General features: G+C 37.3%; 1 protein-coding gene across 1 annotated transcript in view; it reads right to left on the reverse strand.

Moving 5' to 3' along the window:
- Nucleotides 1–271: 271 nt before the first annotated feature.
- The window catches only part of PDE11A (phosphodiesterase 11A), a gene marked incomplete at both ends in the record, with an annotated part of 41,974 nt that continues 29,389 nt past the window's right edge, over nt 272–12,856 (reverse strand). Inside the window, 5 exons of the mRNA XM_010284006.1 lie at nt 272–355; nt 2,765–2,835; nt 5,103–5,170; nt 6,523–6,600; nt 10,924–11,024. Of these exons, the coding sequence (XP_010282308.1) occupies nt 272–355; nt 2,765–2,835; nt 5,103–5,170; nt 6,523–6,600; nt 10,924–11,024 (402 nt within the window). The remainder of the gene's footprint in view (nt 356–2,764; nt 2,836–5,102; nt 5,171–6,522; nt 6,601–10,923; nt 11,025–12,856) is intronic.

Here is a 12,856-nt window from a genome sequence, read left to right on the forward strand (position 1 = left end):
ACCTTGGCATGACAAGAATCAGTTTGTCTCAAACATAATAAAATAAACAGTTGCCCTATCAGATTTTATAACTTAGAGAGGAATTATGTTTACAGATATTACCACCTTCAGGGAATCTGAAGATTTCTGCATAGAATTCAGGCTTTTGGTAAAGTCAAAGAAGGATAGAGTTCAAATAGCCTTCGAGGCTGCACTGTAAGCTAAGTCTTTTTCCCTAGAGAGGCAAGAACAATCTTCTCTGGACTCTACAGGAGCAGTAAGTAAAAATTACCTCATACAATGGCATGCAGATGCTATCAATCCACTCGAGCTGCAACCTGGGTAGTTCATCTTTCCTGTTCCGATCAAAAATGGCCTGAATTGAGAAGGGAACAAAACTGTCATGCTTTACTACACCGAAGTACTTTATAGACACATCATCCAGCACTTTGCAGCTATGATTGTAGAATTCTTACAAGCAGAACACTTTGTAAACTGTGATCAATCTTTGTATCAGTCTTCCTACTGCTTTGTCTGGCATGAAAAAGAACCTGTTCGTTTTCAATTCTGTTTTGAAATGTGTAGGTTGAATGTATTTGAATTTTACAATTCTGTGATGTAAAATTAATGCTCCACAGTTGGAGTTGAGCTGGTCAGAAACCACCTGTAGAAATGTACATACCTTTGAGTAGAAATTTCCCTTTTCTCACATGGGGTTTTCTAGCTCAGCAAAATGAACAGTGATGGATCTGGGCTGGATCCCTCCCTCCCAGTTACAGACCCAAGTCTGCAGAACTAGCCATGTCTGTGAATCCAAAGGGTGGGGAATCAACAGGTCTGTTCTTCTGGGGAGCAGTTACCAATTTGTTCCTCTGGAAACAGCCTAATTCACTGCACTCCCCCAGAGAGGAAATTCTAGAGGTCAAAGCTGATGTTCAAGAGTCTCAATTATTGGCTGAAAGGATATGGAAGAAACAGAGTTCTGCAGAGCTTGAATGTGAGTTGAGTTTCTTCCATACTCTGCCTGAGATTACTTGGGTCCATCAGCTTTCCGTCTACAGGATTTTCATCCTTCTCCTAGTGGCCCATCCACACCATTTACTGAATGCCTTTTTTTTTTAAACTCTCTGAATATGTCAAGTTTTAAATCCTTCTGTCTTTTTCTGTGGAAAGCTTGTTCTTATTCTGGGCCCATCTCCTCAAGGTTGACGTCTCCTGAGAAAACGTACTTTCCTTCTCTACCTTCTACAAACTCCAGACTATACATATTACGTTACATTAAATGTCTGGTTGAATTCTTCTAGCTGTAGCCTGCTCTTTTAGCCTGCTCTTTCTGACATACACAGGTATCACACAGGGTACCTAAATAAGACAAGCAGGTAAGATTCAAGGACTTGGTGATCTTAAATAAGGATCTTGTGTTTGATTCTGGAAAATTCTGTATTTCCTATGCAAAAAAATTTGAAAAATCCTGTCGTTTTCAGATTGCTATAGCACAACTCAAGAAAAAAAATAAATCCCTGAGTTATAAGATAAGAGAACATTGCATTATCTTGCTGACTAACAACTCTTATCTAACTAGCAGCAATACCTATCTAGGTGGCTAGAAAAAGCTACCTGGCTTTTGGTAAAGCTCTGGCTTTTGTCTTTCTCTGCACTTCTACCACGTCTGCAGCATGTCCAAATTGTAGATATAATAACATACCTTAAAATCATTCTTAAGGCTGCTAGACTTGGGCCATTTGCACTGGAATTCATTGCTACTTGAAGACTGTAACATTAATGTATGTGTTGAAATAAAATTACTTCCTATCATGCTTCATTAGCACGACAAACAAACACACTTTGCAAATTTTATATACAAGGCAAGAAAGGCACTTATATCCATATTATATGGAAAGGTACTTGCAGTTATTCATGGCTAGATTTGGTCTCAGAATTGTGAATACCATGATTGACTGATTACTCTTCTACTGGAGTATAGCTACCGTTTTAAAGCCGTTTATGGTATCTAAGCATTATTTACCACAAACTTTTTAACTTTATTGACTTCATTACATCACCATGGGCTCTTATTTAAAGAGAGAATAAGCCTGAGCCACTGGAATGATCTTTTTATTTTCGGAAGCATAATATATTTGTGAATGGCTTGTAAGTTAAATTCTTTAGAATACTTTCTGCTACCCTCTCCTGTTGCCTCCAGATAACGGCTTGTCAACATTTTGAGGTATTTAACCTCGATAAGGCTTTCTCTTCAAATCATTCACTGAAAATCTTTATGAAACTTTTTTCTTAGTTCTTGCTTGACACTTTATACCCATCTGCCTATATTCCACTCAATCCCAATTTATCCCTTCAATCTCAGTGTTATAGTTAGCTGTATACCTATAAAAATGTTTTTCAGCATTTGATACATCAAATAACACAGATAGACAGCTGCAACATAAAGTAAATCTAACAATTTTGATTTCCATAAGTAGCTAGTGATTTTTTTATTTGAATACTGTGTATTAAAAACAATACCTGTTGCTTAGAAAATGAACTGACAGAATAACCTTGGGAATAGGTACAGAAAATGGGGAAAAGGGCTCAATGCAAAAGTGACTGAGTTGACTGGATAACTTTTATAGATGGCTGTAGATGCATGTCCTTATTGGACAGAGCTTTTATTTATTCCAAGATTCTTCTTTACATACAAAATACAGTTACTTTTTCTGAATGACCCCAATGATATTTTCTTACCCTATTCAAGTCAGTAACTGTTTCAGAAGTGATAAAAACTTACTGAAGGGATGAGTTTGAGTTCAGATCTTTCTCTGTCTCCTTGTTCAAAGAACTCACTGGTTACCAGCTCAGCTGCCTAAAACATAAATCGTGATAAAGATTAGAGTTTTTGATACATAATTTTTAAGGCAATGAGTTCTTGATCAGACCATGACTTCAGCCTGTGTTTAATTGTAAAGAAGTGAATAACCTCACTTACATGACTGATGTCAGGCGCGTGTTTGTATAGTTTTCAGGACTGGGCATACAGGGGGTATAAACAGCCATATAGCCAACAGTCATGACGGGCACACATAGCCCTTTTTGATAGGGAATTGACTGGGGAATTACACTGCAATGTTGACGTAGCACTCAATGCAGTTACATGCAACATACTCAAGTATTGAGAAAAAAATAGAAAATTATAGCTTCTTGTTCACATCCACAATTATGTCCGTAAAAATGCTTTGTAAAATGTGCAAGAGCTCTCTGGGCATTTATAGGCTGTTGCCCTATATAAACAACTTCACTTATCAAAGGAACTTAATTAACCAATAACCTCTGTTGTCTTAATTTAACATGAAATCATAAAGGTCTTTTTCCCCACTAGGCTCTACTTTTTTCCCATGACTGTAATCACTATAGGATCTGAATATCTAAATGTGAACTCAGATTGTGATTTTCATATTGAATCAAAATCAAGAACTGGTGGGTTGGAAGTTGGAATGCTTCTTTCTGACTTTTGTGAATGAAGATGTTCTATTCACAGCAGAGGTTTGTACTTCTCAGAAGAACACAAGATTTAAAACCACAATTATTTATGGAAACAACAGGAATTTTAGGAAGTTATACAGTGAGCAATCCTGATCTAGTAGCCTTTACGTACTGTACTCTTCTCATGTGTGGGGCTTTAGAAGGTAGGCACGTGTGACATTTGAGATGCAAAAAAATAAAACTAAGCTACTTAAGATGGCATTCAGTTCCTAAAGCTCCTGTCATGCCTGCTTATTGTTTGTTTTCAAGCTAGGAAATTATTTCATAATGCCAAGGCACAGGAGAGTGAACTAAGGAGAGGACCTGCACTTCATAAAATCTCAAAATCTCTTGCTCTAGCAACTGCATGGTAGCTAGCATTCACAAATCGTAAGCTTGTTACAGTTGAAATAAGGAGTACCAAAATATATTGGAAGTAGGTGAAGTGATGTTATAAAGTACTTAAATCTTGAGCCAGGCTATCACACATTTTGGAACTTTATAATGTATGCAATCCCAGCACACTAATAAAATTCTGGATCAATACTCTAAGATAGAGGAATAATTTAACAACTTAGCAGCAATTAAGGGTTTGCCAAGTGAATTGTATAAAAATAATCAAGATGTAGTCTCACCCCTGTCTCCCACTGCTGTTCTGATCCTGTTCTCCTTGTGTCTTTTTCCCCTCTTCTTTTGTCTGTTTCTATCTTCTCTTCCTGAATTTTGCCTTCTTACATGGAGCCTTTATTCCCTTTCATTCATATATTTTAATCTCTTTCTCCCTCACTTTTCATGTTCTTTTCCTTTCGGCACAGTTAAGGTCCAACTATTTCCCGTTTTCCCTCTGTGGACTTATTAGCCTCTCTGCTCAACCAGGTAATGTTTCAATCAATTCCAGACTAGGTTTTTAAATATAAAGTAAACCTGAGTAAGGTTTGAGACCTTGAGTAAGGAAAGATGCCTAGAATAGGGAAAATCTTCTGGTAAAGGACAAGACTTTTGGTACAGATTGCTTTCTCACATTGTAATTGTTTGCCAATGCTGGATCCAAGTTTTACATATATTTCTAAAGAGCCTACTCAGCAGTAGAAGCCTGATTTTTTATTTGTTTGTTTCTAAGTACAGGATGCTAAAAAATGCTCTATACTACACATGCAGTTTTTTCCATCAGTGTTGAGAAAATGAACACATTGCTCTTATCATAGATACTGAAGATTTTATGTCAGTCAAAGTTTACAGATCATCTGCTGGTATTTTTAATTTAGGGAAGATTCTGCAACTGCCAAGAAAAACTGTGGGACAAAACAAGTAAGTGTAGCTACATGTGGCTAATGCTTTTTTTGTTTAATCCATCCATTTTTTTTGATAGGGATTTAAAAGGTTAATAAGAGGAAAGGTTGTAAAGCCAGATCTCTTCAGGTACCTACATGCTGTTTACCAGCATGTGTACATGGAAATAAACCATTTCTTGCAGAAACCCCCTGCTATTTTTTTATAGCATCAATACCGCTGTAAATTGATTCCAGTTTTGGTCCCTTGTAAGCCAGGGCCATGGGAATATTGTCCCGCCAGTCCCGCCTCCTCCCAGCCTTGCTATTAATCATGACTTGCCTGTCTTGAAATCTCCCACGGTTTGGTCACAGCTCCAAGGTCACAGGCTGTCATTAGCATTGATCTGAAAAACAGAAATGAACAATACAAGCTGAAACAACCTTTGTTGGATTTCTAAATAACTCTGCTCTCGATGCATAAATAAATAATACATATACAAAATGTCAGCCCTGGCACCTTCTTTTCCTCCAGAAAAGAATGACATGTTTGAAATCTCAGCCATCGGCGTCGCTTTCACATCACAATTGTGCCTAGGAAGCCTAATGTGTTGCAGGTCATCAGATGATGAATTTTGGTACTGTGCATTGTACACTAGAAAAGAAATGATATTGCAAGGGAGTAACTGCTAATTTTGCAATACTTCTAACACTACTTACATTAATACCTATAATATATGAGAAAGTATGTGATTCACATGATATAAGTAAGGGTATTATTCCATAGTAACACCTGCAAACTGGATTAATTTATATGCCTATTTGTAAGTGACTGCTGTAGCAAGAGAACCTATAATCACAGGAGGCATCCCAGACACTGTTTAAGCAGTTTCTACTGCTCATCTATAACAAAAATTTAAGATTTACTATGAGCTATACTGTTCCACTGTAGTTTAATACCTAGCTACAACCATGTTTTATATGCATTAGGAGAAAGAAACCATTCAGCTGTAGAAAGCGTTTATGTACGGTACATGATGCAGATAAAAGTCTAAGAAAGTTTAAATGAAGAACAAGGGCACTGAAAAATGAAGCATCAAAATTATTGCCCGAATCTAAAATTAGGAATGAGTGAAATGATATGGAAAATAGAAAATGGCCAATATTTTGGTCAAAAGACCAAAAAGAAACAGAATTTTAATGAAGTTTCAGATAAAACAAGACATAATCAGGCATACATATGTAAATGCCCACATTTTAGTGTCTCAAAAGTGTGGTGTACTCAAACTAACCACAATGTCTGAGGTTTTCAATAGGATGCAAGCTCAGATCATTCCTGAGGCCTAGAAGAGTACCGTGTATTTGCAAATTCCCTGGTACAGACTAGAAGAGGAGAGAGAAGCATGGCCAGTGAAAGAAGACAGCTGAGAGGAGGAGAGAACAGGGAAACGGACAAGAAAGATCTTTCTTTCTGGAGAAAGAGCAGAAAGGCTGAGTGGTAACTGGTGAGGCTGGGAGAAAGGGAAGAAAACATGGCAAGAGTGCAAAGGCAAAAATAGGAATGGAGAAGGTGAAGTCACACTGATTACATCCCTGCTGTTCAGTAATGTTTAGAAATCATACCATACATTTCATATCATGGATCATATTTTTAAAACAAGCTACCTAAGTAAGTCTTCTCTCCATGATAAATGAAATTCCTTTAACAAATATGGCTACACTTTGAAATAACCAGAAAGCAAGAAATAGTAATGCTCACCGAAATATTTCTCGGTGGTTTTTTACATTCCAATCATAACCACCTTTACCGACAAGTTCAAAAAACTCTGTCCTTCTCCTGCAACAAAACAGATTATCAGAGAAGGAAACATGACACTTCCAGGGCAGCACTTGCAGTAGAAACACAGTTCTCTGGATGATACAAACTCTTTGCACCTCATGTATTATTGTTAAGGTCATTACACTGACAGTCCATTTAAGCGAAACATACTAATTTCTGAACATGTTCTATAAATGTCTGTTATCAATGTCAGAGTTGCCTAGTAAAAGCAATATTGTATTTATGGTCTCCACAGAGAAGGAAATAAATGGTATCAAAATGTTCAGTCTTCCATGGAAGCATGAAATGTTCATCTACAGTGGTGGACAGACAGACAATAGAAACATCCCTGAAATATATACACACTTCTCTTTACTTGTCCTTGCAAAATGATTTTTAGTCTGGTCCCTGAAGGGTTTTTCAGAGACGTGCAATTACTGTTATTTCCAGCACACAGAACAGAACAGTGAGACACAGGAGCTGCAGATGTCTCGAGTTAGTAGTTCCTATTGACTAGAAACTAGGTCTCCCTGCTTGGTCCAGTGCTTTGCCTTCTGCAATATTTTGCCTATGTCCTCACAGATGGACAAAATATGAGCCAGAATATGTTAATGCTTGTTTGGTTCCTTTAAGTACCAAAATTCTGACTCAATATAGTCTGTAATTTTTTATGGCACTGAGACTCCAAGCAACTCTTATTGCATGCAGCATGACTACACTATGAAACAGATCCTGCACCAGATACAGTGGAAGTTGAAGCACAAAAATACAGAGCAACTTGCCCAGAGTGACACAACATATTAGCAAAGCTGGAAAGCAAAACCTATATTCTGAGTGACAGTCCAGTGCCCCGCCTCATAGGAGACAGTGCTATCTTTGTCAAGTGGAAGTGTAGTTAGATTCCTCAACAGGAAAGAGTTTGCAAAGTCTTGTATTTCCTACATTTTCTTCAGCTAGAATGAAATTTTGAACAGGGATTATTGACAGCACAGTCTGACAGCAGCCAGTACAGGTTTTACACATGAGAAGATGCACACTTCCAGGAACATTGCTCTTGATCAATGGACAGATTTTACGTGGGGCATGTTGCATTATTCTGGTCACTGACTGTCATGCATTATATGACCAGTCACTCCTACCATAGGGGCTTTCTGTAATGGATTTCATGACAGCAACTAGAACAAGGAGCTATAAGGACTGTGTGATGGTATCCAATCCCTTATGTTTCGTGAAATAAGATATGAGAGAATTTCACGTTACAAAATTTGCTGGGACAATGCAAAGTGACACATGCAGAAAACAAAATTCAGTTCTCACACAAAAGCATAGCATTGTGGCCCCAGTGGAAATAAATATTGCAATGATAAAAATTTTAACGGCTAAGAGTTGTTGGCACATAAACCTTAAACCAGCCTAATCCTGAGCAGATCATCAACAGCTACATGCTCTATTATGAGAGCGAGCAGCGCATTTTTGCATTCTGTATTTCAGTGGCCAGTCTAACAATGTAAAATTTGGTAATGATTTAATTTTGATGTGTTTGATATGCTGGACAATTCATATCTTAATGGACAAAAAACAGGCAAGAATATTTAAAGCTGGAAGATCAGGAAGATGACATCCCAGAAAACTCAAACATTCAAATTTAAAAAATAAAGATCCATAAAGAGTAACTGAAAAAGTGAGTGTCAAGGCCTTATGTTAAGTTGAAAACTTTAAAATAAGAATTTTCTTTGAAATCCATTTAAGTTGATGCAGAAGTAGTAGTCCAACTCCACAGAGAATTTCATGTAGGAAAGAGTCAACCTGAGGAAAGCAGCCATGTATAAGGAACCAATTTAGTGTTTCCTACTGGTTGCTTATGCCTGGTATCCAAAAGAAAGAGGTTTGCTAATATTAAGCAAACATAATATGCCAGGATTTCAGAAATAAATGTAATTATAACAATTTTGCAACATCTCTGAGTAACACTGACTCTGGCTGTATTTTTCCTGGAAGGGAAAAGTTGTCTTGCTATATATAGCAAATCCAGTTGCTCAAGACATCGTTTGAGTGAATTTCCATAAACTTCATTTTGATTCCATGCTTTTGCTTGCTGTATTATCTATAAGCATCATTATCTAGAATTATCTACTAAAATCAAGTATATTTTTCATCTGATCTTTCACTGAAAGTAATCGTTTTGTTCGTTTGTAGAAAAGTAGTGCCTTGATAAGGTCATAAGCCTCTCTCTGCCTGGAATTTTCTTGCCGTTTTGCTAGCTGGACTTTGTGATCATTAGATTTAGGCATTCTAATAATACCAGTATGAGAATTTCCTTCTCTGCAAAAATACTAAAGATGTAGCAAACTGAAAAAACAAGTTAGGAACTTGTGTGGAAACATCTGTTCACACAGGGTGGCTTTAAGCAGTGCAAATCACCAAGATTTCCAGTAGGTCATTTTCAGGCACTTTTGGAAGTAAGGTAGCATAACGACTACCTGCTCAGTGAATCGTAACACCACCAAAGAAAAGAGAACTTATTTGCAGACTTCTGAGTAAAGAGGCCTTATTTGCTAAAAGTTTTCTGACTGATGTCACACATAAAAATCAATTATGCAAGCAAGAAAGAATAATCTTGAAATTCAGCTGATGTCCCTTTTTGGACATTATTTCTCTATATTAAAACTAGAAAGACAACTTGACCATGTAGTTTTTCAACCTAAGGCAGGCAGGGAAGAGAGCTTTATCCCATCCGGGTCTGGACTGGGTACCCTCCCAAGGCAGAGCCACGGGTGCTCTCCAGGGCTCTTCCGGGGGCTGCAGGATCCTGGCCGGGGGAGCACACGAGGCTGTGCCAGCGCAGCTGCCCTCTCAGCCCCGGCCACGCATCTCTTCCTTGACAACAGAAAACATTTGTGCCGCGCTTGTTATCTGTGATGAGATAGGAGAACCCGTACTGACACATCCCTGCGGTCCTTCTATCTCACTTAAAGCTGTCAGCAAATTCCCCTGTCACACCAGCCCCCCAGATAACAAGCGATCCTAACAGACAGCTTCAAAAAGAGTATGTTTAAAAGGGCTTGTTTGTCCTGCTCAGGATTTTCATGTCAGCAAGCAGAAATTTCTTCAGGGACTAATGTTTAGAAGTTGTTTATAATAAAACTATTAATGAAAACCCTTTCTTAATATAGCTTCACTGAGAATAGACTTGCAGGAAACAAAGAATATCAGTGTGTCTACTGCCAGTACTGTTTAGAAACAGCCCTTGGCACAGTAACTAAATACTGAGGAAAAAAGACAAAGACATTGCAGCATACCAGTTAGTATGTTTACAATTAACAGTTAAAGATATAATGCTGGTATAGATAATTGAACAATTTCAGGGCAAGCACTTTGCCTGAAGTTTTCTGGAAACTTGTTTGCTATAAACCATCAACACAAAAAAGCAGGGGCATCCAGGTGTACACCCCTAAAAGTTGAGAAAAAACATTACTAAACACTACCCAGCACTGTTTAGGATAGGATGTTAATGGACATCAAACAAAAATTCCCAAGGATGAACTGTTGTCACAACTGTGAAGGTAGTACACTGAAACTGCACATCTGACAGCATTTCTCCCTGTAAGTCAGTGCCAGACATGTGCCACGGAGGGTGATGTCAAAAGTGCAATGTGACAGTGACACCACGACTCCTCCAACTACACACATAATCCCACACATTTTCACCGGGAGGAGGCTGGTAATCACAGTATTTGAAAAACATAAAATAGCACCAACTTGAAGTCTTCTTAGAGACTGGATTTGCAAACAAGGAAAAGGAAGAAAAGTGGATGAGAGAGATCCTATTACACTCTCGAGTTAAGCTTTTTAAGACCTATTCTCATGTGATGCAAATTGGCATAATTTGTCTCCAAAGAAGCAATGAGTATGCTTTCATTACCTCTGCAACTGGGTCTGTAATTATACTATTTCTTAGCGCACATGTTTAGAAACTCTGAAATGGTAGAAAAGAGTTCTAAAATATCGTTGATTTTCTAAATACCTGAACAAATGATCACAGAAAGGACAGAAAAGTTATGGGACTGAGCTGTAACTGATTCCTGAGATTGCTTTGAAGTATAAGCCTAGGATTTCACTTGCTTTTTGTTGATACAGACATGTTACGCATTAAAGCAAAACTTACTTGGACACTTGAGATATTTCTATTAGCCTAAGATATACTAAGCATTAGACTAAATCTCTTCAATCACAGCTAAACACTAATTTATCATATTCTATATCCTTATTGGTATTTAACAAGTCATTAGAGCAAGTTCTTCAAATTTTCATTTGTCAAATACAAGAAATGCCAATACTTACTCAAAATACAGAGTGAGGTCTGTTGCCAATATCGATTGCTTTAGAAGCTGCATAAGGTCACTGTAGTCCTTAGAGGACAAGTTAGCAAAGATGTTGTGACCCTATAATGAAAGAGATAAAAGAGGTAAAGGGCTAGCAATCAATATAGGTTTTTAAAAGGTTTTCTAACTCTTCAGTCTACTGTTTCCCTGTAACAGAGGCATTTTCTGATTCATAGCACAACTATGACAAAGTAATAATGTTAATACTGCTGAGATTACATTGGGATGGAAGAGTTGACGATTGTAATCAAGCACCCGGGACGTTTTTCTAAACTCTGCTGAAATTATAGCCTCTTGAGGAAAGATTTACTCTTTGCTCTGACCCTGCACTGACTCAGTTTATGGGGAAAATCTATGGATACATCTCAATCTTTCCTCTTATTAAATGTTTTGGGGAGCTATACATTGCAGCTTTTGAGTTGTGCTCCTAATAGATTTATCTGTGCTGCTGCTTGCAGGCACACAAACTGCTGTTAGAGCAAACACACTAAATCAGTTTTTCATTCAAAACAGACTATTTGCTACTCTGCCCATTACTGCATTGTCTTACAGTGTATACAAGCATTGCCTGTGCAAGCTAAAGAACTGCAACTTTATGCAGTTTTAATATGCTTTGTAGGCCCAATAGGCTACTTTTTAGGGATCATGGATTAAGAATTTGAGAGGTGCTCCATGGCCAGAATGAAAGGAAACAAATGAGAGCAGGAAGGTCCTTTTGAAAGTGAATTTCTGAAAACTAAGAGGAACAGAGAATCTATCATTTCTCTATGAAATCCTAGAGAAAAGAAACAAAATTAATGGAAAATTCTAAAGGTAGGCTTAAGACGTGGTCTTTGTGACATTAGTCACATAGAACTAAAATACCATAAATAAAAGTACTACACTTTTTTTTTTTCCTAATCACCTATAGAAATAACAAGGTTCTTGCTAAATGGAGTCTTATTTTGGTGGTACTTAGCGCTGTAACACACACATTCAGTATACTTAGGAAGATTAAAATGCACTTGAACCCAAGAATTTTCCAGCAGCAGGATTGCTATAACTGTGATGGTCTGAGGACATAGAATAGATAAGGTCTGGAGGCAGAGATAGTATTTTTAATAGATCAGCTAATTGTTGGACTAAGAAAATAGTTTGCCATGCATAAAAGATGATCTTCTCTGTAAAATGAAATGATTATTTCTTTTCAGCTAAATATTGAGAAGGATTTGAGAATCTAAAGCTTATTTATGAAAAACACTTTTAAAACCAAAGTCCTCAGAAGAAAATAAAGCAAAATGTATCAGGAAAATAGCAGCTCTTACAACAGGGATAATTTACCAAGTTGTCTGTTCTATAATATCTGTTGCCTTTCTGACCTGTTTCATGGCGTATAATACCATGTCACTACAAAATTCAGGATCACTTATACTGAGGTTAGCATGTCAAGAGTAAACGATAAATAGCTCCTTTGTCCAACATGATAAAAATCTAAAGAAATAATACAATATACTATGTTTCCTTCTAGATAGCAAAGACAGACTGGAATATCAACATTAGTGGATAGGGTATAATCTCATTTCAGCTTATTTAAGAGAGGAGACCAACTGCTCAGCTGGTGGAAGTTGGTGTGTCTTTAAGTAGATTGGAGGATCCAAATCTACATGTGTTCCAAACTAAGGGGTGTTGCTACATTAGCCAATAGTATCTATTGGATAAAAATCCCATAGGATTAATTTTCTGGTCTAGAAATGAGGACCTGGAGAAGAAGCTGCCTGGGTGATCAAAGGAGAGGACTTGCATTTCAAGTAATATTTTACATCTCTGAAAGAAGCTGGAGTAGATTCCTATGAAAAAAAAGGTGTTTTTTTCATAAATTTCTTGATTTTTAAGCTGGAAAAGGTAAAGAAGAG

Source organism: Phaethon lepturus, unplaced genomic scaffold (genome assembly GCF_000687285.1).
Source record: "Phaethon lepturus isolate BGI_N335 unplaced genomic scaffold, ASM68728v1 scaffold8113, whole genome shotgun sequence".
Classification (NCBI taxonomy): Eukaryota; Metazoa; Chordata; class Aves; order Phaethontiformes; family Phaethontidae; genus Phaethon; species Phaethon lepturus.